Raw genomic sequence first — 26070 nt, forward strand, 5'->3', positions numbered from 1 at the left:
AAGCCTTTGGTCAGAAATATTTACTTGTTCAGCACCAGAGACTACACACTGGGGAAAAGCCTTATGAATGCAGTGAATGTGGGAAGTTATTTAGCCATAAGTCCAACCTTTTTATACACCAAATAGTTCACACTGGAGAAAGGCCTTATGGGTGTAGTGATTGTGGAAAATCCTTTAGCCGTAATGCTGACCTCATTCAACACCAGAGAGTTCACACTGGAGAAAAGCCTTTTACATGCAGTGAATGTGGAAAAGCTTTCAGGCATAATTCCACACTTGTTCAGCATCACAGAATCCACACTGGAGTAAGACCTTATGAGTGCAGTGAATGTGGAAAATTGTTTAGTTTCAACTCCAGCCTCATGAAACATCAGAGAGTTCACACTGGAGAAAGACCTTATAAGTGCACTGAATGTGGAAAATTCTATAGCCACAAGTCCAGCCTTATCAATCATTGGCGTGTTCACACTGGAGAAAGGCCTTATGAGTGCAGGGAATGTGGGAAATTTTTTAGCCAAAGCTCAAGCCTCATGCAACATCGAAAAGTTCACACTGGAGAAAAGCCTTTTAAGTGCAATGAATGTGGGAGATTCTTTAGTGAGAATTCCAGCCTTGTTAAACATCAGAGAGTTCACACTGGAGCAAAGCCTTATGAGTGCAGGGAATGTGGGAAATTTTTTCGCCACAGCTCCAGTCTTGTTAAACATCGAAGGATTCACACTGGAGAAGTACAATAATGGTGGGAAATCCTTTAGCTGGCGTTTCAACCTCATTCAACACCAGAAAGTTAACACTGTAAAAAAGTCTTGAGGGTTACAAATGGAAATCCATTAGCTACACCTCCAAACTCATTCAACACTGGACAGTTCACAGAGTGGACAATGTAGTGAATATGGTAAAAGGCCTCAGCCAAAGGCCTAACCCTATTCAACACCAGAAAGTTTAGACTGGAGAAAGGCCTTAGACTGTTGCTGAATCAATATGACCTGACTTAAAGCAGAAACAGCCAGGTGCGGTGGCTCACACCTGTTATTCCCAGCACTTTGGGAGGCTGAAGCGGGTGGATCACAAGGTCAGGACATCGAGACCATCCTGGTTAACACGATGAAACCACATCTCTACTAAAAATACAAAAAATTACTGGGCGTGGTAGCGGGTGCCTGTAGTCCCAGCTACTCAGGAGGCTGAGGCAGGAGAATGGCGTGAGCCTAGGAGGCAGAGTTTGCAGTGAGCTGAGATCGTGCCACTGCACTCCAGCCTAGGTGACAGAGCGAGACTCTGTCTAAAAAAAAAAAAAAAAAAATTAGCCTGGCGTGATGGCAGGCACCTGCAGTCCCAGCTACTTGGGAGGCTGAGGCAGGAGAATGGTGTGAACCCAGGAGGCGGAGCTTGCAGTGAGCTGAGATCACACCAGTGCACTCCAGCCTGGGTGACAGAGTGAGACTCTGTCTCAAAAAAAAAAAAAAAAATCTTTCTTCTATTTATTTGCATTTATATAGAAAAAGCAGTAGAGAGAATGGAAACAACCCAGTCAGGAGGAGACTCCAACACCGAAAAAAATTCATGAGTACCATATTTACATGTTTTAAAATCATATTTTGTCAGAATTGTATTTTCACAACGATAGATATGGTAAAAATGATTTAGCATTTTCTCACAGTACCACAAAACATTTTAATTGAGCAAGAGATTCCTTTTTATGTGTGTTTTTTTTTTTTTTTTTTTTTGAGAAGGAGTTTTGCTTTTGTTGCCCAGGTTGGAGCACAATGCCCTTATCTCGGCTCACTGCAACCTCCACCTCACGGGTTCAGGCAATTCTCCTGCCTCAGCCTCCCAAGTAGCTGGGATTTTAGGCGCTTGCCACCATGACAGGCCAATTTTTTGTATTTTTAGTAAAGACAGGCTTTCACTATGTTGGCCAGGCTGGTCTTGAACTCTTGACGTCAGGTGATCCACCCACCTCGGCCCCCCAAAGTGTTGGGATTACAGACGTGAACCACCGTGCCTGGCGAAGTGAGAGAGCTCTAACCATAACTGAGACTTTGCTTATTCATATAACTTAATGGTTTATGTTACAAGATAAATAAAAATGATTAGTATTTGGTTAAAAAATTTTAGGCTGGGCGCGGCCTATTATCTAAGAAATTAGATATATATTTTGCATACAAATTCATTACTAGTTGTGTGATTTGTAGATACTTTATGCTAATCATTTGTAGCTCCTCTTTTTATTGTAACAAGATATTTTGAAGAGCATTGCATTGCTTTAATTATGAGAAAATCTAATTTCTTAATTTTCCTGTTACAGTCTTGTTTGGTGTTTTTATCTAAGAAATATTTGCTTCACTATGATCACAAAGATTTTCCTCCATTATCTCCTAGAAGTTGTATGGTTTGGCCGGGCACAGTGGCTCATGCCTGTAATCCCAGCACTTTGGGAGGCCGAGGTGGGCGGACCACTAGGTTAGGAGATCGAGACCATCCTGGCTAACACGGTGAAACCCTGTCTCTACTAAAAATACAAAAAATTAGCCGGGTGTGGTGGCGGGCGCCTGTAGTCCCAGCTACTCGGGAGGCTGAGGCAGGAGAAGGGCATGAACCTAGGAGGTGGAGCTTGCAGTGAGCAGAAATTGTGCCACTGCACACCAGCCTGGGCGAGAGAGCGAGACTCCGTCTCAAAAAAACAAAAACAAAAACAAAACAAAACAAATACAAAAAAAATTTAGCCAGGCATGGTGGCAGGCGCCTATAGTCCCAGCTACTCAGGAGGCTGAGGCAGGAGAATGGTGTGAACCCAGGAGGCGGAGCTTGCAGTGAGCCAAGATCGAGCCACTGCACTCCAGCCTGGGCGACAGAGCAAGACTCCGTCTCAAAAAATAAAAAAAAAGTTGTATGGTTTTTGGCTTTACATTTATGTCTATGAATTATTTTGGGTTAATTTTTAGCATAGAACTTGCTGGAACATGGGTTAAATGGTCAGGAAAAATGGTAAATTAAGGATAAAAATGGCTGCATTTTTTGGAAAATAAAAGCAAATAGCAAGATGATAGTGTTATTCATAGAGACAAAAATGACTGAGAGACTTGGTGATAAAAGCTGAGAAAAACTGCTCATTTTGGAGCACACTTAAATATCTATCACAAAGGCAAATTGGAAGGTCAGGAAAAAAATTGGAAAAATGAATCTAGAACTCAGGGAATAGTAAGGATGGTAGGGAAGGTTTAAATTAGTAAATTGGAAGATTTCATAGAAAACTCATGAAGGTGGCCGGGCGCGGTGGCTCACGCTTGTAATCCCAGCACTTTGGGAGGCCGAGGCGGGCGGATCACGAGGTCAGGAGATCGAGACCATGTGTGAAACCCCGTCTCTACTAAAAATACAAAAAAATTAGCCGGGCGTGGTGGCGGGCGCCTGCAGTCCCAGCTACTCGGAGAGGCTGAGGCAGGAGAATGGCGTGAACCCAGGAGGCGGAGCTTGCAGTGAGCCGAGATTGCGCCACTGCATTCTAGCCTGGGCGACAGAGCGAGACTCCGTCTCAAAAAAAAAAAAAAAAAGAAAACTCATGAAGGTTAAGTGACCTGAGGATGCAGAAGTGACAACTGGGCTAAAGTGAAGAACAAATATGGAGAGAAGTGGCAGGCTTGCATGATACACATGCATTCATTAAAGCAAACACATCACAACCCAGTGAGTATTCTCAATATCAGCATGTATCTTAAACTAGCACCACAATCAATAATCAAAATCCCCTTCATCCACCAATGGGTTCTAACTCCTAGAATTTATGATTTCTAGTGCTCTGTATTCTAACATAGATTTTGCTCATCTTTGCATTTTGTACTCTTGCTTAATTCTCAGTGGCATATCTTCATTTGGAGAGATGTTTGTCTTTTAAGTCTAGCGGTGGCTTCTTGTCATCCTGGTCCTACTCCTCCTCTTCCTCGTGTTCCTCTTCCTTCTTCTGTTCTTTCTCTTCCTGCTCCTCGTCCCTTTGCATCTTTATCTTTATCTTTACCTTCATCTTCATATTCTTTTTCACCAGAAATCCCTCAGGTTGATAGAGATGGTGGTATGTAGCTATATGTGCCACATGTGGCCTAGAGTGTAGGACTGATAAGAGGTGACACATAACAATATGGATAGAGCATGTAATTCTGGGTTTAAAAAAAAAACAAAAGCCTCTGCATGACCTACACTTCAGGGGCCCTTAGAGCTTCCTCAGTAAATTTCTGTTCATTTGTGTCTCTTTGGGTTGGTCTCCTACCTGGGGATGTGACAACATGGATCACAGGTATTACAGTTTCATGGTACATTTCCATAGAAGAGGATGACAAAATAATTGCCTTTACATAGAAAATGAGTCATAGGTTTCTCTTTGGAATTCTTGTTTACCAACAGTTTCCCTAAATGCACCAAGATTCCCCCCTCACATATGTGGCACTAGGCTACATGGCCTTCCAGCTATGACAGGAAGCATTGAAGTTTCTGCTGTAAAGGAAAGAAGAGATTCGGGGCAGAAAGTGTCCTGACTCTGGGGCATTACTGAACTCCTCTGCTGAGGAAGGAATTTTGGGGCCAAACAGCGACAATAAGTCTATCAAGCATATAGCAAAAATATTCCTGATAGTGTCACATGAACCACAATATAGAGATATCTAAGGATAATTAATATCAGAGTCTGAAGTGAGATATTTATGGTGGGGCTAGAATATGTGAAAACAATGTTACAGGAATGGCAAGAACCAAATGAACAGAAATAATAGAGACTTAAATTATTTCAAGTCTTACTCTGAGTAATTACTCATGCATCACAACAAGAATGATTACTTCAAACTTTCTGATAACTAGATAAACACATGCAAAGAAGGAAGCAATATTTTCCATATTATGGATTCTTTGGGTAGCTTTCTGAAATTCAGAACTAAATATCGCAAGCTAACTAAAAGATGGAATTTCTTCTAGAATATCAAACAATACTTCAAGAAAGTTGTTTAAAAATAGCAGAAAGGTCAATATAATAAGTCAATATCAGTATTCCACTAAATTATATTTAATGCAGATATGCATTTATATTTTAAACAGGCAATACGTAAAGTACCTACCTGATTATTCACTTTAAAGCTTGTGCAAATTAACGTAACATGAAGGATAATAATGCTTTGCAGATTACTCTTTAAAAATAAATGAAAGAGATATTTAGAGAATATGTGAACTTTTAGAAAAACACAAATAAGAATAAATGTGACAAAGTTTGAATGAAGTCAGATTTATTCATTCATTTATTTGTTTATTTACTTTTGAGACGGAGTCTGGCTCTGTCACCCAGGCTGGAGTGCAGTGGCACGATCTCTGCTCACTTCAAGCTCCGCCTCCTGGGTTCACGCCATTCTCCTGCCTCAGCCTCCGGAGTAGCTGGGACTACAGGCGCCCGCCACCGCGCCCGGCTAATTTTTTTGTATTTTTAATAGAGACGGGGTTTCACCGTGTTAGCCAGGATGGTCTCTATCTCCTAACCTTGTGATCCACCCGCCTCGGCCTCCCAAAGTGCTGGGATTACAGGCGTGAGCCACCGCTCCCAGCCCTCATTCATTTAATTTTTTGAGATGGAGTCTCACTCTGCTGCTCAGGCGGAAGTGCAGTGGCACCGTCTCCGCTCACTAAAACTTCCACTTCCCAGGTCGAAATGATTATCCTGCCTCACACTCCCCCTAGTAACTGGGATTACAGGTGCATGGCACCACGCCCAGCTAATTTTTGTATTTTTAGTAGAGACAAGGTTTCACCATGTTGGCCAGGATGGTGTTGAGCTCCCAATCTCAAGTAATCTGCCAGCCTTGGCCTCCCAAAGTGCTGGGACTGAATTAAGTAAGATTTAAGGGCTCATAAATTTGCTATAGAAAGTAACACTATTGGCATTTCATAATACAGATTATAATTATAGAAGTTATATAGATAAATACAAGGAACTTGCATGATTCACCAGAAATTTTCACATATTAAATTATAAAATAAAAATGCTATAAGTAAACAAGAATATTATCAATGTACTAGCAGAAAATAGAACTTTCAACAAAGAGCTTTTTTTCTCTTTTGAATTTGGTCATTTGTGTAAAACAAACAGAAAAACATTTTGTAAATATTAGAAACTTAAAGCCAGCCATTAGAAAGTAATGCTTTTTCTTGAAAGATTAATTAATATTCAATCTATAAAATTTAAGGTATTATTAACTAAACTTTTAAATTAAATATTTTTAAAAATAATTTTTAATAAGGACAACTGATATTTTAACCCAGATTGAAGTAGCTCATGGATTTGTCAGTTTCTTTAAACAAATGCTCAGATTTCTAAGCATTTAAGTGTCCTAAGAGTGCACCTACAAACTTCATTTCTAGATTCATATTCTGCTACTCTACTATCTCTCTACATTCCAAACACATACGATTTCTTCCAACTCCTTAAGGCCGTATGGGATCATTCTAGGTGATTTTCCCTCTGTCAGAGAGAATTGGACCCATTTATGTTTCAAAATGTATATTTTTAAAAATTTTCCATGTATCGTCATAAAAGTGAGAGATTTCTCATAATTCTCTAAAGTTAAAATTTTACTTCTGTAACACTATTTCAAAATTTCCTGAACTTCTTTTCTGAAGACCCTAACATAATTAGATTGGATAATTTTTGTATAATTGAGATAGTCATTTTTAGTTCTATTATAAGGTCCACCATGTGGGCAGGAATATAACTGGTGTTATATGCCATTGCATCCAAAATTTCTACCATTTAATAGTCTGCTACATGTTAACAAATATGGAAATGAATGATTACATGCCATGAAGAAAACAGACTCATAGCACTGTAATCAGATTACAAAATCAACTTGTCCTGGTCCTACAGGCAAAGCAGAACCAAGAGACCCGGGTGTCACTGCTGATAAGCACAAAGGGGTTGAATGCTGTGAAACATGAGGCCACCAGAACAGAGATGTTCACCATCCAATGGCCTGGGTTTGCAGCTAAAGTCATGCTAAAGTTAACATGCTATAGATTGAATAAAAGGTGAACAAGGAGCAGACCAGGATTAGGATAGTGTATGTGGCTCTGGTCTCATGGGAAAGTCTGGAGAAGAGTCTATGACTGTGAATGTGTTGGACTCGCCGCTTCTGCCCGTGCAGGACAAAGACCATGGAGCCACTGGCCCGGACCATGAAAACTAAACGCACAAAGTCAGGGAAAAAATATGTGATTGCATAGAGTAAGCCAAATCTGTCTTGAATTGCACAGGAACAGACTCTGTAATTTATTTCTTCATTAAGGTTTTTCCTGTTCAATGGACCAGTCACTATTTTAAGAATACATGTGTTCATCAAGAGATGCAAAATCCAGCACAAGAAACAAGAGAAGCCAATGAACTTTGGGTATCTAATCTTGAGCTCCATCCACCTCCATATACTGGGGTTGAGGTTAATGGCTTGGAAGCCATTGAGGAGGCAGATACTGCTGAAGGAAACCCCTGTGTCTACTCTGTAATAATAAAAGAAAGTTTACATCCTGCATCATCCAGGAAACATTTTGACCCAAAGGCCTCCATTGTTTGAGGTATCCCTTTGTAGAAAAGGACCAAGCAGTTGGCTTAGGTTAGTTGGTTGAGAATCAGGTCTGTGGGTCTCAACTTCTGTCCAGTGAGAAAAGGGAAGCTGTAAAGACAAAGGAGTGAGGAATTTCCCAGGATCCCAATTCCAGTCTGAGCAAGGAGGATTTCAACTTTTCAAACTCAATTGCCTCAGTATCTAGAATGTGTTGATTTCAGTTAAAGTCAGAAGAATAAGTAGGAAAAAAAAACATAGATGTCTTACCATCACCATGAAGAGTACTTTTCTGTGCTTATACTGTTGCAAATTTCCCACTTTAATTGAGCATTGACACTTTACGGTTATTTGCCCAAAGGCAGTTCCTGAAAAACTGCATTGCAAATAACTTCAGTGTCCACCTACAAGAGTCTGGGTGAATGAATGATAGCAAAACTGCATAACAGATCGCCACGACTTTAGAGATTAGTAAAGATCTCTGTATATCTGTCCCATCAGTATTGTTTCAGGATTTTTCCAACACCATTGAAAAATTAGGAAACACCTTGAACACAACACAAATTTTGTGATTGTTCCTGGTTGCTTTGTCTGCAGGAAAGATGAGATGAATGCAGAAAACTGTACCTAGCTAAAATAAGTTATGTAGGAATATAAAAACTCATACAAGGACACAATTTGAAAATCTGGTAATGTCAGTTCACCCTATGGTGTGAGCTAAACCCATCCATATTAGCGTTACACTTTCCATCTGATTTTATGTAATTCTCCTACCACCACTTCACAGTAACTCACAAGCTGCAGCCCTTGACTCCCACTTTCACAGGCAAAATTCAGGCTTTTTAAGTAAAGTGCCATATTTATCATATTTATTTATTAAATATTTTACATGTGTAACATTGTGTTGTCTTACTTAGTATACTTCTATATTTTATCTTTCACAGATGATATTTTGTGTTTCCATAAGCCCTGTGATTTTATTTTGTATTTTGCATAATTCCATGTTTTTCAGGAATGCGTACATTGCATTATTGCAGAACTGACTTAATGGAGTTTTTCCAGGGTATATTTTGCATTGAAAAATTCACATTCCAGGATTGTATACATATTTTTTGAAGCAAGTAAAAACATATAAAAGGACAGAGTGCTAACAGAGAAAAGGGACAGAACTGATACTTTATACAGTTTTCTTCTGTTATACCTTTGTCTTTTTTATAAATTTAAATATTGGGTGTTTTGTTCTGTTTTGTTTTGTGACGGAGTCTCGCTCTGTTGCTAGGCTGGAGTGCAGTGGCACAATCGCAGCTCACTGCAACCTTTGCCTCCCGGGTTCAAGTGATTCTCCTGCCTCAGCCTCCCAAGTAGTTGGGGCTACAGGTGCCCACCACCACGCCCAGCTAATTTTTTGTATCTTAGTGGAGATGGGGTTTCACCATGTTGGCCAAGATGGTCTCGATCTCCTAACGTCATGATCTGCCCGCCTCGGCCACCCAAAGTGCTGGGATTACAGGTGTGAGCCACAGTGCTTGGCCAGTACGTAATTTTTATACAATATTAAATCAAGGTGAAATTTGAAAAATCCATGCAATGAAAGGTGAAATGAACAAAAAAGCAAGCTTGATTGTGTGTCAGCATTATTGCCAATGCAGGCAAGATTTTTTTTTTAAAAGCCTTCATGTGGTTTTAAAACTTAGACACATATGTGAACACACACACACACACACACACACAACTAAATATAAGTAAAAGTGATGAAATCTGAATGAGAACATTGGAGAAGATCATTATCAATATCGTTGTTTTGATTTTATAATATAGTCTTGCAAATGTTATCCTGGAGAAACTAGATAATATAATGTATACACAGGATCTTTCAGTATTTTTTTTACAGCTGCATGTAAATCATCGATTATGTCTATATACATTTTCAACTAAAAATTATATGGGTATATACAAGGCAAAAATATACACAAAAACTTGTAAAAGTCACATCCATAATCATGTGTTGGCAAAATGTATTGCTATTGATACATTGAAAAAATAAGCCTCTTAAAATTTGGCAATATTACACTAAAATTAGGTAATTTTAAGGAAATATAGAAGCACAATGTAAAACTCTTTTTTTTTGAGACGGAGTCTCACTCTGTCGCCCAGGCCGGAGTGCAGTGGCACGATCTTGGCTTACTGCAAGCTCTGCCTCCCGGGTTCACGCCATTCTCCTGCCTCAGCCTCCCGAGTGGCTGGGACTACAGGCGCCCACCACCATGCCCAGCTAATTTTTTGTATTTTTAGTAGAGACAGGGTTTCACCATGTTAGCCAAGATGGTCTCGATCTCCTGACCTCGTGATCCGCCCGCCTCAGCCTCCCAAAGTGCTGGGATTACAGGCATGAGCCACCACGCCCGGCCCGTAAAACTCTTAAAATATGAGGATCATGGCTGGGCGCAGTGGCTCACGCCTGTAATCCCAGCATTTTGGGAGGCTGAGATGGGCGGATCACCTGAGGTTGGGAGTTCGAGACCATCCTGACCAGCATGGAGAAATCCCGTCTCTACTAAAAATACAAAATTAGCTGGGCGTGGTGGCACATGCCTGTAATCCCAGCTACTAGGGAGGCTGAGGCAGGAGAATCGCTTGAACCTGGGAGGTGTAGGTTGCAGTGAGCCGATATCATGCCATTGCACTCCAGCCTGGGCAACAAGGGCGAAACTCCATCTCAAAAAAAAAAAAAAGTATCAGAAATAAATAATAGTGGAGACAAACGATTGTGATGCCCTACCTTGTTTTAACCTGATTGTCTCTCTTAGCTGAGAGAGCCGAACAAACTCCATTTTTGTTTCTTCGCTTGCAGCCCCCTTATCCCCCTCCCTTAAGGACATAACTAGTGCAGGCTGACTCCAAGCACATCCAGGAATGCACTTACTGATAAGACACTGAGGCAAGCTGTACTAGCAGCTCCTAGGAATGCCCTCAGCTAATGGTACCCAAAGCCCCTGCATTTATCACTTTGTGATAATTAAGCCCCTGCACCTGGAACTGTTTATTTTCCTGTAACTGTTTCTGTAACCATTTATCTTTTAACTTTTTGCCTGTTCTGCGTCTGTAAAAATTGCTTCAGCTAAACTCCCCCTCCCCTATTTACATCAAAGTATAAAAATAAATCTCGCCCCTTCTTCGGGGCCAAGAGAATTTTGAGCTCTAGCTGTCTCTCGGTCGCTGACAATAAAAGGACTCCAGAATTAGTCTCAGAGTGTGGCGTTTCTCTATAACTTGCTCGGTTACAACACTATAGCCAAAGATTACATTCATAAAGATATTTTTACAATATAGGTGTCTTATTTAATATGACTCCAATCTAAATGGTAATTTTTCTAACATTTCTCAAGTAATTATAAAATGTCAAAATTATAAACAATTAAAAACTAAAGAGAAATGAAGACAATGGGTAGCAACAAAAGCTAATTGCTAAATATGGGGAAAAAAGGCCAGGCATGGTGGCTTATGCTTGTAATCCCAGCACTTTAAGGCAGGCGAATCACTTGAGGCCGGTTCGAGACCAGCCTGGCCAACATGGTGAAACCCTGTCTCTACTAAAAATACAAAAATTATCCGGGGGTGGTGGTGCATGCCTGTAGTCCCAGCTACTCGGGAGGCTGAGGCAGGAGAATCGCTTGAACCTGGGAGGTGGAGGTTGCAGTGAGCAGAGATTGCACCACTGTACTCCAGCCAGGGTGACTGAGTGAGACTCTGTCAAAAAAAAAAAAAAAAGAAAAGAAAAGAAAAAGAAGATATAATGTTTTTGCAATCTCATTTCAGTTCCACTTATGATAATAGATACATTATGTAATTTAAGTCACTAACATTTGAGGGCAAAAAAACAGAATAAACACAAACGTGCGGGATAAGAGGATGCTGACCCCACTGTTAGTGATCACCTTGGTTGGAGACCAAGGTTTTATCATACAGATGAAGCCTGCAGGTAGCAAGTTTCAGAGAAATAGATTGGAAATGTTTCTTATCAGACTTAAGGTCTATGATGATGTTATTGCTGTAGGGGTAGAATGAGGCATGTCCAACCCTCTCTTCCGTCGTGGCCTGAACTAGATTTTCAGGTTAACTCTATAATGCTGAGAGGAGGGGTCCATTCAGATAGTTGGGAGGCCTTTGAATTTTATTTTTGGTTATAGTTTCTACATTAAAAAAAGAAAAAAGTAAAGGCTGCGTCAATTCTCAATTGTCAACATTCTTAATGTATTGTATGCAATATATGTCAACTTTCGTGTTGAGAAATGAAGATCAAATCGTATTCTTTTATCATGTGTGTGTAATAGGCTTTGCTGACCCTAGTTTGATGGGTTTTTTCCTTTGTCCTCTCTCTCGGATTGAGTCCTCATGGCGCCGCGGACTGCGGCGTGGTAGGAACTACACCACCCAGAATACTGTGCGCCGAGCGTGCCGGGGCCTTGAACCAATCATTGCCCAGGAAAGGGGCACCTCCGTAAGTGCGCAATACGCCAGAATCCTCCGGCGTCGTTCCGGTGGTGGTCATTTTTGCTGCCTGCGAATGCGTCCGCTGGCTTGGCGTTTCCGGCTCGCTGGGTCCGGGCCAGGTAACTGGAGCCGGAAACTGGTGGAGGTGGTGTCCGCCTGCAGAGAAGCTTGCCTGGTCTCGGTCTGAGCGTCGCCCAGCGATTTGCCACCGCACGCACGCCGGATCCCGAGCTTTACCGCGCGCCTCTCCAGGCCCCGCCCCGCCCAAAGTCCCATGGCTGCCGCAGCGTTAGTGAATACGCCGCAGGTGAGAGCGGAGTCCTCGGATCCTCACTTGGGTCCTCAGGCACCGGTTTGGGTCACCTGCGTGGGTCTCTGCAGTTCAGGCCCCTTCTCCGGGACAGCGAAGAGTTCTGGGTGGGGTCCTCAGAGCTGACGGGCGGTGAGGTGAAGAAGGGAGAGCGTTGCGTACCGTGGGGGCTGCACGCGCAGAGCCTGGGAGGTGCGCCGGGGTCGCGAGCATTCGGGAACTTGGGGGCGGACCCTCGTCTGCAGGGAGCAGAGAGAATGAGGAGAAGAAGGCACGGCTGCCATGGCAGCCTGAGCAGCCGGGCTTTTAATTCTGAGTCTTTGGGAGCCACGGAGGGTTGTGAATTAAAGGAGAACACGATCTGAGTGAGGGTCTGAAAAAATATTTCAAAGGCAATGAGTGGAGAAAACAGACTGTTACGGAGTGATGAGGGTGGACGCAGGGATACTGGTGAGGAGACTGCTGTAATAGACTCCAGGAGGATTATGGTGGATTCTGGACCAGACGGGTTGCTGAAGGGACCTAAGTAATAAGAATCTTAAAGGTAAACCAGCAGGATTTTCTGCTGCATCCTTTGTGCCTATGGGCAAAAGTGGGAATGAAGTATGATCCCAAGTTTTTCTTTTACCTGAACATCTGGAAGAGTTGACAAATCTGGTGAGGGAGCAGGTTTCAGGGAGATAGTAGGAGTTGAATTTTGGACGTGGTGTTTCTAAACTGCCACAGAGTGAAGTTGTTACATGGGCAGTTGGAATCATAAGTAGAAAATTCATGGGAGGAGACTGACTCAGTGACATGTAAATGGTGGCAGGCTGGGGCCTAGACTCAGGCCAAGCCTTAAATTTAGACAGGAAATCTTAAGGTTTTACTTTGAGATGAAGAGAGGGAGGGCTGAGGCTGGAGGCTGGGAAAGCGTGGGTCGGCCTTGGCGAAACTGCTTGCAGATAGGGGGGCCATGGGGTTCCAGGGGTACTTCCAAAGGGAATGTGTAAGGAATACACACTGCATAGGAGGGATTTGAGGGTGGGACACTGTGTAGAATCACCATTCAGAAGACTTGGCGAACTGTTCACTCTATGTGGAGCCAGAAAAAGGTCAGCCAGACTAGCGGAGCAGCCCAAGCCCAGCAAGAGCAGCTCTCCCAGGAAAATACAAGTTTAGACTGTATAGATTTAACAAATTAAATTTATGCAAGCAATTAGTTAACCGATTAAAATGTCACTATAACTCTGTGCTCTAATAAAAAATAAATGTTTGTTTTTTGTCATGCTTTCCTGGCACAGAATTCCTAAAATCGTTGTAATTTCCTCAGTGAAAAGTGTCTTGTGATAAGTCATGGACCGCATAACAACAATGTTGACCACATCAATGACGGTGGTCCCATAAGATTATGATACCATATTTTTATTGTACCTTTTCATTTTCTTTCTTTCTGATCAGGAGGCAAACTGCATTTTCTAAGTTTATAAATGTTTAAATGCACAAATAATTATCACTGTGTTACAGTTGCTGACAGTATAGTAACTTGCTGTACAGGTTTGAAGTCTAGGAGCAATAGGCTATACGTTGAACAATGAATGTCTGAACAGTAGTTCCCCCTTATCCTCAGAGGATACTTTTCAAGACCCCCAGTGGAGGCTTGAAACTGTAGATAGTACCCACCTATGTATACTATGTTTCTTCCTAGACTACATACCTATAATAAAATCCAGTTTATAAATTAGGCACTCTAAGAGATGAACAATAATAACTGGAAATAATATAGAACAATTATAATATACTTTATAAGTTAAAGTTATGTAACTGCAGTTGAGACAATAAAAAAGCAAAAGTTAAATTATAAAAAACGTTATGTGAATGTGGTATCTCTCTAAATATCTTACTGTACTATTCACCCTTCTAGTGATGAAGAAGGGACTAAACTCGATAGAGTGAGATTTCCTCACACTACTTAGAATGGTGCACTGTTGGCCGGCATGGTGGCTCACACCTGTAATCCCAGCACTTTGGAAGGCTGAGGCAGGCAGATCACAAGGTCAGGAGATCGAGACCATCCTGGCTAACATGGTGAAACCCCGTCTCTACTAAAAATACAAAAAATTAGCCGGGCATGGTAGTGGGCGCCTGTAGTCCCAGCTACTCGGGAGGCTGAGGCAGGAGAATGGCGTGAACCCGGGAGGCGGAGCTTGCAGTGAGTCAAGATCACACCACTGCACTCCAGCCTGGGTGACAGAGCAAGGCTCCGTCTCCAAAAATAAATAAACAAATAAAGGATGGTGCACTATTTAAAACATGAATTATTTCTGGAATTTTAATATTTAATATTAAAATTTTAATATTACTATTTTCAGACTGAAGTTGAAATTTAATACTTATAATTTTCACACTGAAGTTGAATGTGGGTAACTGAAACTGCAAATAGCAAAACAACTGAAAAGGGAAGACTTCTATACTTGAGTTTTATGAGATGGCTTAGGGTGAGCAGACAGGGTGGAGTCTCTAGATAGCCTCAGAGTGGAGTCAGTCACCAGACAAATCAAGTGATTACAGAATTTGAACTTTAAGCCCCACCTGTGGCCTCCAGGGAGGGGAGCAGAGATCTGGAGATTAGGTTATATAAAATCTTCAACAATGAGTTCTAGAAGCTTCAAGGTTGTGAACACTTGGAATTGCTGGGAGAGTGACATAAGAGAGCATGGAAGTACTCTGCCTTACCCCCTCTCCCAGTACCTTGCTATATGCATCTCTTCCATTTGGCTGTTCCTGAGTTACATCCATTATCATAAACTGGTAAACATAAGTAAAGTATTTTCCTGAGTTCTGTAAGTGGTTCTAGCAAATTATTGAACGTAAGGAGAGAGGTCATGGCAGCCCCCAAATTTGTAGCCAAGTGGAGAAAATTACGGTGGTCTGGACATTGGCTTGCAATTGGCATATGAAGTGAGGGCAGTTTTGTATGACTGAGCCCTTAAACCTGTTGGTTTAGCTGCAACTCCAGGTAGTTAGTGTTAGAATAGGATTGAATTGTAGGACACCTAGTTGGTATCAGAATCAGAGAATGGTGTGGGAAAAGACACTACATATTTATTGTCAAAGAATCACAGAAGCCTCTAATAATTTGAAAAGATATCACATTCACATAAAGACTTAAATGGCAAGTAAGAAACATCAAAATTTTAAAAAATGTTTACAGAAATCTTAGTGCAATAGTCAGTACTAGCTAAATCGTAGCATTGGACACGTATGAATGAGTTTGATGCCTACAATAGCACTACGAGATAGCCACCATTAGGTGTTTCCATTTTACAGATGAAGGCAACCTCAGAGAGGTTAGGTCTTTGTCTAGTGTCACACAGTTGGCAAGAGCAACTTACCCTTTGTAAATGCCACCTTGAACACCTTTATTTCATAGCCTCCCTCTTCCTACAGATTCCCATGGTAGCAGAAGAGTTTGTGAAACCATCACAAGTAGTGGAAGAAGTCCCAGGTCTTCACTGGCCCTGTTCCCTAAAGCCATGGTTCTGGCCCACAGATGCAGGTAACACTGATGTCCTGGGACTCTTTTTCCTTCATCTTGGGTCCCTGGGGTCACCTCAGGCCCAGGATGATTAATCAGGGTCAGGAGTTATACAGAGATGTTCCCATTTCTGCATCCAATAGGATGAAGTGATGAAAGGTTTCCTGGGCATAGGCGCCAGCATGTCCAAATGCTTAGAGATGAGAATGATATGGGCATATATAGGGAACTGCAAGTCTCTGTTCACTGTGGCCAAAACTTTTGCAGTTTGAGCTGTGACAGAGCTAACATGAGTTTCTTTTTCCTTCTTTACAGTCTCACAGATACATGATTTGTCCTTTTTGTAGATCTTAGCAAACTCAGAGTACAATATTTTTTTTCTTGTTAAGAACTCTCACCTTTTCACTTAAAGGAAGTACTTCACAGGTTGTCTTTTACATATCTGAATGGCTGGTATTATCGCTCTTGTGCTTTGGGGGTATTAAGTAAAATAAGCGTTACTTGAACACAAGCACTGTGATAATGAGACAGTTGATATGATAACCAAGATGGCCACATAGTGATTAACAGGCAAGTAGTGTATTCAGCATGGATCTACGGGACAAATGGATGATTCACGTCTTGGGCAGAACAGCGTGGGACAGTGTAAGATTTTATCACGCTACTCAGGAAAGCACGTCATTTATAATTTTTGGGTTGTTTATTTCTGGAATTATCCATGTAATATTTTCAGACCACAGTTAACCAGTGGTAAGTGAAACCATGGAAAACAAAATTGTGGCTAAGAGCAGGGACGACTGTATATGTATTCAGTGCTATACATTTTATTCTAAGCACTGCTTCCACTGCATCTCACAAATTCTAAGTTGTGTTTTCATTGTCATTTAGTTCAAAATATCTTTAAATTTATCTTGAGTATTTCTTTTTTGTTCCATGCGTTAAGTCTTGTTTACATCTCCCAGGTATTTTGGGATTTGCCAGCTCTCTTTCCATTACTGCTTTCTAGTTGAATTCCATTGTGATTGCAGAGCAGACATTGTATTATTTCTATTAAATTTATTAAGATGTGTTTTATGACTGTGTGTTGTAAACTGGGGAGTAAGTGCCCTTCGTGGGGTCTCTAGGATCATTCCAGCACTGCCATGGAAATGAAACTCTGAGAGGCATAAAGGATTTATTATATTCATAGGTCCTCATAGAGGGTGGCACAGCAAACCATGCATGGAGCCATATGGAAGGAGCTCTCAGGGAGTGGACTCAACCAAGCAGGCAGGGAGCCAAGAGGGAGAGCAAGGACCTGTGGGCAGGTGCCTTTCCTACTGTGTTTGAATGTCATTCAGTCACAGTCAAAGGACGAAAAGAAGGGGAGGTTGTGACAGGGACCAGTCTTAGCATGCTGGGTACCTGGTCAGCAGGGTGGGTTGCTCATAATGTATTGGGGATGTTGAAGCATCAGGAAAATAGGAAGTTTTAAAGATTTATAAAACAGGCCCAGAATATGGTCTGTCTTGTTGAATATTCCGTGTGAGCTTCAGAACAGTGTGTATTCTGTTCTTGTTGGACAAAGTAATCTAAAGATGGTGATTATGTCCAGTTGATTGACGGTGTTGTTGAATTCAGCTAAGTTTATTGGTTTTCTGCCTACTTTATCTGTCAGTAACAGAAGAGTGTGGAAGACTTCAATTATGATGGTGGATTGATCTGTTTCTCCTTGAAGATCTGTCAGTTTTTGCCTCATATAGTTTGATGCTCTGTGGTTAGGCATGTATGTGCTAAGGATTCTTATATCTTTTTGGAAACTGCCTCAACCTCCCGAGTGGCTGAGATTACAGGCGCCCGCCACCACGCCCAGCTACTTTTTGTATTTTTAGTAGAGACAGGGTTTCTGCACATTGGCCAGGCTTATCTCAAACTCCTGACCTCAGGTGATCCACCCGCCTCGGCCTCCCAAATTGCCTGTGATGTTTTCTCGATAGCTAGACATGATGAGCTCAGTAAAAGGAATTGCTGTAAATAGGCCTTTAATAATGTGGTGGTGAGGTGTGTCAGCGGGCAGGGGAAGCATTTTAAGTCCCGCAGTTAGGTCTCAGTGTTTTAGTGAGCCTCTTCCTCTTGACTGAAATTCACGTGTTTCTAAATTGTGTTTTGTTATGCTTTTTCTGTCCCATTATGTGGAAGAGGAATACTAGAGTGGGTTGTAGTTGGTTATTTCCCTTCCCCCAGATAGGTTAGGCTCTGGTTAACTGTTGTCTCCCAAGGGCAGGGTTTGTTTAGAGGAACACATTGCTATGGCATATTTTAAAATGATTCGTTTTCCCCTCTCTGCTGGAAGCACAAGGAGATTTTTTTTTCCAGTATTCACCATGAGAACTTGGTTAAGTTTCTGGAGGTAAATATTGCAAGATTGTGGGGGCCCCCTATCACTGTGTGCCTCTTGAATTTTCAGCTCACAGAATTGTCCACACAGACCTTCCAGCAATTTATGCATTATAGATTGGGTTTTCCTAACCTGGCACTGGTTCGCATGATGGTTTCCTTTCATGAGTTTCTGCTCCTGTGAGCCTTGATTCCCCTGTATTCCCTTGTTTGTCTCTCCAATCTTGTGGGCAGCGGTGTGTCCTGTGCCCTTATCTTTCCTGTGTGGATCCTAGAAGAATTGTCCATTTTTCAGTCTGTTTAACTCTTTACTTGCTATTGTGATAGAGTGGCCACTTCCAAGCTCCTTACATGCAGAATAGGAAACCAAAGTCCAGGAGTTAGGCCTTCACAATGTGGAGTCTCATGTTGGGACTTCTTGATGGTGGTGTTAGGTGCACAGCAAGAGACAGACATGTGGAGTTCAGGGAAGGGATCCAAGTGAAAGCTATCCATCAGCCAGTGGCTGGCCTGTGGACCGTGGCAGATTTAAGAGGAACACTCTTCAGGTCATAGTGGCAGTCCCATCAGTGAGGAAGGATGTAGGGAGTATTCTCTAATGACTGGGTCTCTTGCATGGTCACCTTGATAGAAGTGGGAACCATCACTAAGACAGATAAAGAAGAGTAGTAACCATGGGTGTGTGGGGGTAGGATGAAACGGGTGTCCAGCTGTTGGCAGTCTTTAAATGGGGAATGGTTAAGAGATTCATTCAGAGGCAAAGAAGTAATGGAGGTCAAATGACACCAAGGTCAGGGCTGGTGCTTTTTCTCTCTTCTGCTGGCTCAGACTTTTGTTGGTAGCTCTTGGTAGGGCCTGAGTAGTTTCAGACAGTGTGACAGATTAGGTTAAAAGCAAATGAGATTGACTGGGAGAGTCATTCAGCCTGTGGTGGGAGCAGCTGGGGGCCAGGCTTTGACTGAGTATAGGTGGAGAGAGGAAAGATATGACTGGTGTGGGGCCAGCACAGGCAACACTGAGGAGGAAGTGGACTTTGGCAGCCTGAGCTTACACAAGGTCTGAGTGGCTGAAATTGGAACAAAAGGGCCAGGCCAGATGGGGAAGTCTTCATAACAGTCCTGAGACTGCCTCTGGCTTGGGTCTAACAAAGATGTGTGGTGGTGCTGGATCCTTGTTGCATTTAGCAAGTGCTTCCTGGGTCCCTTGAGCAGAGTGGCATGTGGAGAAGCCAGTGAAGTACCTGTGTCATGGATGCAGAGGGCAGTGGAGTTCAAGGTGTAGCAGTCATGATCTGGAGATGTGTTCCCATGAATGGTGTGCAGCCGGGGAGAGAGTATGGCTGTACTCAGGATCCTTGTACTGGCACTTTAAACCAAGACAGTAAGCATAGGTTTCAGTATATCTGGGTCTCCAAGGAGGTGAACTAGGAGGAATATGGATGAGATTCCATGATGTAAGGCCCAGAGCCCAATGGGAGACACCATAAGGACCTGGTATCTCCTCTGAGTTGGAGAACTAGGGAGGAGGGAGATTTACTGGGGTTCCTGGGGATTAAGTCTGCTCATGATCTCATCTGCCCCCATCATGCAGGGCCATGTGACCTTTGAGGATATTGCTGTGTACTTCTCCCAGGAGGAGTGGGGCCTCCTTGATGAAGCTCAGAGGTGCCTGTATCATGATGTGATGCTGGAGAACTTTTCGCTTATGGCCTCAGTAGGTAAGATCTCTTAAAACCACACCATCAACTTCTGCTAGACTCTGCTCTTCCCCTTTTTCCAGGAGTTTCCTGTCTTTCCCAGAGTTGGACATGGGCCCTTCTTCTTTCCTTGGTTATTGACCTGTGGAAGACATAGGCGTTGTGGTTGCTAGGCCTGGGTTTTTTCTGCCCCAACATCTGTCCTGAAGCCTTTTAGTTAAGAGTTTGGGTTCAGACTCTTGTGACTTGCCCAACCGACACCACTTGGTTTTGCCACTCCTTGCTAAGGTGACTGTTCAGTTCTATGGTGGACCTGTGTTACAGGTTCTCCCCCTGCCTTTAGTAGACATGTCTTTGGACCTGCCTTTCTCAGGAATTACAAGTACTTACATGGTTGCTATTTGTAGGGAACCCTAGACTATGACAGCAAGACCCCCTCCCAAGGGTTTTTTTGTAATAAATTTCCCTCTCTGTAGTCTGTCATGGGTTGGGGCACTCTGGGCCAGTGTTGTTGAACCACCTCCCTGTTTTTCCCTTATGATTTCTTCTACCTTCCAGGACCCAGATAGTCTCCTGACTTAAGCCGGGGACAGGGGAAAGGCCTGTGTTCCTGAAAGGGTAGTGAAGTCTTCAGCCACAGCAAGAGGGGTTAACAAGGTTTGGGACCTGTGAGTAGGAGCAGTGGGAGGGCATCATTTGAGGGTTGAACTCAAATCATACCAGGCAGATGTCCTATGTTCCCCACTATTTTGGTGCCAGGGCTCATGGCCATACCTCATTTTTCTCTTTTCTCTGCCTGCTTGACAATTTGCCTACTTGTCGTTTCTACTGTGATTGTCCCCTACCTCTGTTCTCCACATCTCTCCTGTTCCTATTCTGCAGTGTTCTCCAACATTAGCCTATACCTAATGTATTTAATATTATGAGCTGTGCAGATACAGATGTTCCTCAGCTCACTATGGGGTTATATCCTGATAAACCCATTGTAAGTTGAGAATATCATAAGTCAGAAATGCATTTAATATACCCAACTTATTAGACATCCTAGCTTAGCAACACAGTAGAGTATCAGTTGTTTAGCCTGGTGATTGCATGGCTTACTGGGAGCTGCAGGTTGCTACCACTGCATCACAAGAGTATACACACTGCGTATCACTAGCCTGGGAAAAGTTCAAAATTCAAAGTATGGTTTCTACTGAAGCATCACTTTTGTATCATCATAAAGTGGAAAAATCATAAGTTCAACCATTATAAGTCAAAGGCTGTCTACTTAAGCTCTCAAACGTCAGCTATCCAGTTGTAATTGCATTTTCCTGGGGTGACACACATTCTATGCAGGTCTCCCCGTCTCCATCAGACAACGTCCTATTGAAAACCATTGACAGAGAAGGGAGTTGTATGCCCCCTGCCTCTCTTCCCACCACAGTACCCAATTCCTTGTACTCTTGCTGGTTATGGGTCTTCCCCTACATGGTAACCTTAAGAGGCCTAATACTGCAAGTATTATCTTCCTTGACCTGACTCCAGCTCCCTTGTCCTGAAAACCCATGGCCTGGGTGCGATGGCTCGTGCCTATAATCCTAGCACTTGGGGAAGCTGAGGTGGGAGGATCACTTGAGCTAAGGAATTTGAGACCAGCCTCGGCAACATAATGAGATCCGTATCTCCACAAGAAATTCTGAAAAAAAATTAGCCAGGTATGGTGGTATATGCCTGTAGTCCCAGCTACTTGGGAGGCTGAGATGGGAGTGTCACTGGAGCTTGGAAGGTCAAGGCTGCAGTGAGATATGACTGCAACTGCACTCCCATCTGGGTGACAGAGCAAGACCCTATCTCAAAAAAAAAAAAAAAAAACCAAAAAACCACGGACTCATCCCTCCCTGTGTTCCACAGGTATTTGTAATGGAGCTGTTCCCTTCCACCAAAGTCTGCATATACTTCACTTGCATTTTTATGCTTTTAGGTTGTTTGCATGGAATAGAGGCTGAGGAGGCCCCTTCTGAGCAGACTATTTCTGCACAAGGAGCATCACAGGCCAGGACTCCAAAGCTAGGTCCTTCCATCCCAAATGCTCATTCTTGTGAGATGTGTATCCTGGTTATGAAAGACATTTTGTACCTCACTGAGCACCAGGGGACACCTCCCTGGCAGAAACCTTACACTTCTGTGGCCAGTGGGAAATCATTTTCATTTGGTTCTAACCTGCAACAGTACCAGAACCAGGACAGTGGAGAGAAACACATCAGAAAGGAGGAGAGCAGTGCCTTGCTTCTGAATAGCTGCAAAATTCCTCTGTCAGACAATCTTTTCCCATGCAAAGATGTTGAGAAGGATTTTCCAACCATCCTGGGCCTTCTCCAACACCAGACCACCCACAGCGGAGAAGAGTATGCACATAGAAGCAGGGAGACCTTTCAACAAAGACGTTACAAATGTGAGCAAGTTTTCAATGAGAAAGTTCATGTTACTGAGCATCAGAGAGTCTACACTGGAGAAAAAGCTTATAAGCGTAGGGAATATGGGAAATCCTTGAACTCTAAATACTCATTTGTTGAACACCAGAGAACCCATAATGCAGAAAAGCCTTATGTGTGCAATGTATGTGGGAAATCATTCCTCCATAAACAAACACTCGTTGGGCACCAGCAGAGAATTCACACTAGAGAAAGGTCTTATGTGTGCATCGAATGTGGGAAATCCTTGAGCTCCAAATACTCACTTGTGGAACACCAGAGAACCCATAATGGAGAAAAGCCTTATGTGTGCAATGTATGTGGGAAATCATTTCGCCACAAACAAACATTTGTTGGACATCAGCAGAGAATCCACACTGGAGAGAGGCCTTATGTATGTATTGAATGTGGGAAATCTTTTATTCATTCCTATGACCGCATTCGACACCAGAGAGTTCACACTGGAGAAAGGGCTTATCAGTGCAGTGAATGTGGGAAATCCTTCATATACAAACAGTCACTTATTGATCACCAGAGAATCCACACGGGAGAAAGACCTTATGAGTGCAAAGAATGTGGGAAAGCCTTCATTCACAAAAAAAGACTTCTTGAGCACCAGAGAATTCATACTGGAGAAAAGCCTTATGCGTGCATCATATGCGGGAAATCATTTATCCGCTCATCTGACTACATGCGACACCAGAGAATTCACACTGGAGAAAGGGCTTATGAATGCAGTGACTGTGGGAAAGCCTTCATTTCCAAACAAACACTTCTTAAGCATCACAAAATCCACACTAGAGAAAGGCCTTATGAATGCAGCGAATGTGGAAAAGGCTTCTACCTTGAGGTTAAACTTCTTCAGCACCAAAGAATCCATACTAGAGAACAACTTTGTGAGTGCAATGAATGTGGAAAAGTCTTCAGCCACCAAAAAAGACTTCTTGAGCACCAGAAAGTTCACACTGGCGAAAAGCCCTGTGAGTGCAATGAATGTGGGAAATGCTTTAGACACCGCACCAGCCTCATTCAACACCAGAAAGTTCACAGTGGAGAGAGGCCTTATAACTGCACTGCATGTGAGAAGACCTTTATCTATAAAAACAAACTTGTTGAGCATCAGCGAATCCACACTGGAGAAAAGCCATATGAATGTGGTAAATGTGGGAAAGCCTTCAACAAAAGATATTCCCTTGTCAGGCACCAGAAAGTACATATAACAGAAGAGCCCTAGCAATTGTTGGGATGTGTCATTGTCTTATTCACTGTAAGACACCAGAGAGCTGCTTTTTCAAGGGATCCAACAGACAGAAATTCAACATAATACATCTGCATATCAGTAGTTGAAAGATTCACTACAAGGTCCAAGTACTTGGGAAACTTTCCAGAGGTTACTTGTACTTTCTAATCTGCCCAGTGTTACAACAGACACTACCATGTGGCATATCCTCAGTTTTCATGTCACTCACATGTGCTCAAAGAATGCAGACCACTGTGCTCACCAAATTCTGAAGGGAAGAATATAATAAAAGCCTATTGAGGGTCCTCTTCCATCTTGCCGAACTGTTCCAGGCATAGACAAAACCCAACTTTGACCAAGAAGAGCAATCTGGATTCTTGTAGCCCACGGAGGTTTACCTTCTTCACAGGTATTTTTTTATGTGATTGCCATAGTGGGATATTCCCTCCCCCCACCCAAGAGGGAAATGGGCTGTCTTACCATATGCTGATGTATGTGTTCTGCCAATGTGAAGGGTGAACAGCTCCAACTTTATGTCCCCTCCAGGGACATATTATGAGATCAGAAAATAGTTCTTAGTCCTGTCTGTCTTAATTTTTATTGGTTTCCAAGGTCTCCTAGGGAAGAGAGCAGAGCTGTGTGGTCCTAATCATGGTGTTGATGCCAGATTTATTTGTAGGTCCAGAGGTCTCCCTGAGAAGAGGCATTTGTGACAAACTCAAGTGCTAAGATCTGCATGAATTGTTTATTTGCAGTGATGCTCCATATTTCCTAGCACTGTTCATGGCATCTTATTTCCCAGGTCCTTCATTGTAGCCATGGGCACAGGACTGAATTGGTAGGCAGGTCACTGGTTGTAAGACCTACTGGGGCCAGGTAAGAACAGTAATTGGCCCAGACAGGTAGGTGTGATAAACAGAGTGGAAAAGATTGTAGCCAAGAAGAGTGAATGTGTCCCATCCAAAGGTGCATCCAGATATGTCTGTGTTATTATGGCTTCATGATTTGGGGGTATATATAAATTCTCAGGACCTCAGACCTTTGATTCTCCTTTGGCAACACACATCGTCAGCATAAGGCATCTAAAGATTTTGTGGACTCTCATAACTTATGTACTGTGATTCACTCAGATCTGTTGTGCCAGTTAGGAATTATCTTTATTACTTCCAGTTTATTGCCACTGCTGAGAAGGCTGTCCTTCCTAACTTGTGAGGAGGTGAATCCTTAATAATAAGTAAATTTTGTGTTATCCTATAGTCTGGTTTTCCAAAAGGAGAGGTAGATGCGTATTTTTGTGTGGAACCATTTATCTTAAAACATTGAGTTGCAGTTTTCATACACAAAACCTTCTATCTATCTTTTTAAGAATTCTGTCTGTATGGTTTATTGCCTAATTAATGGGTTTTGATAGTCATGTAATCTCAGTAAGTGTCTTGTCTTAGAAATACATGTGTATAGGCCGGGTGCAGTGGCTCACGCCTGTAATCCCAGCACTTTGGGAGGCCGAGGCGGGCGGATCACGAGGTCAGGAGATCGAGACCATCCTGGCTAACACGGTGAAACCCCGTCTCTACTAAAAATACAAAAAATTAGCCGGGCGTGTTGGCAGGCGCCTGTAGTCCCAGCTACTCGGGAGGCTGAGGCAGGAGAATGGCGTGAACCCAGGAGGTGGAGGTTGCAGTGAGCCGAGATCATGCCACTGCACTCCAGCCTGGGAGACAGAGAAAGACTCCGTATCAAAAAAAAAAAAAAAGTCAAGATACAAATAAAGACAGGCCAACATATGAGTAGACCATTGACAGAAGAGGAAAAACAAAAGGCAATGAAAGGATATGAACTAATGTTTAAATGTATTTCAATCTGAGACATACCAGATATATTCTATATCACTTTATTTTTTTTAATTTTTAATTTATTTTTGCACACAAAACAAACATTCTCTAAAAGTACATACAAACAAAAAGATGCATATCAAACATATTAGGAAGGTTGCACATGGGAGGACAGGGAATAGAAATGGGGGGTGGGAATTAAAGAAAATAAATGAGAGAGGGACTTTGTATGGATCAATGATAATAACTCAATCCTCTATTTGACAAAGAAGGAGAAGGAAGAGGAAGAAAAAGCAAGTGGGATAAAGGATCAGAAAGGGAGGAAAATAGAAAAAATTAGAGTATGACTCCAGGGTAGACCTGTTTTGTTGTCGCTTGGTTGGTTTGTCAGTTGCATTTTTCATATGTTTCGCCATGTTGGCCAGGCTGGTCTCGAACTCCTAGCCTCAAGTGATCAACCCGCCTCGGCCTCCCAGAGTACTGGGACTACAGGCGTGAGCCACCATGTCCAGCCCCCACATTGCTTCTGGCCTCTGTGGTAGACCTCCCAGACGGGGCGGCCGGGCAGAGGC

General features: G+C 42.6%; 2 protein-coding genes across 4 annotated transcripts in view; both read left to right on the plus strand.

Moving 5' to 3' along the window:
* LOC116479612 (zinc finger protein 773-like) overlaps positions 1 to 2305 on the plus strand; it is a 2549-nt gene extending 244 nt beyond the window's left edge. The window contains 2 exon segments of the mRNA XM_032171636.2: positions 4 to 724; positions 726 to 2305. Coding sequence (XP_032027527.1) covers positions 4 to 724; positions 726 to 810 — 806 coding nt within the window. The 3' untranslated portion in view covers positions 811 to 2305.
* A 9833-nt stretch (positions 2306 to 12138) lies between these two features.
* Positions 12139 to 26070, plus strand: part of ZNF549 (zinc finger protein 549) — a 34287-nt gene continuing 20355 nt past the window's right edge. Inside the window, exons 1-3 of one of the 3 annotated variants that reach the window (XR_004250964.2) lie at positions 12139 to 12381; positions 19868 to 19994; positions 21937 to 24075. Coding sequence is in view for 2 of the 3 variants with exons in the window: in XM_032171335.2 (XP_032027226.1) it covers positions 12349 to 12381; positions 19868 to 19994; positions 21937 to 23660 (1884 nt within the window). In the remaining variant the exon portion in view is untranslated. Of the gene's footprint in view, positions 12382 to 15877; positions 15923 to 19867; positions 19995 to 21936; positions 25697 to 26070 lie in introns of those variants that run through there. The other 2 variants (XM_032171335.2, XM_032171336.2) reach the window with 2 other exon arrangements.

This window comes from Hylobates moloch, unplaced genomic scaffold (assembly GCF_009828535.3).
Source record: "Hylobates moloch isolate HMO894 unplaced genomic scaffold, HMol_V3 SCAFFOLD_12, whole genome shotgun sequence".
NCBI lineage: Eukaryota > Metazoa > Chordata > Mammalia > Primates > Hylobatidae > Hylobates > Hylobates moloch.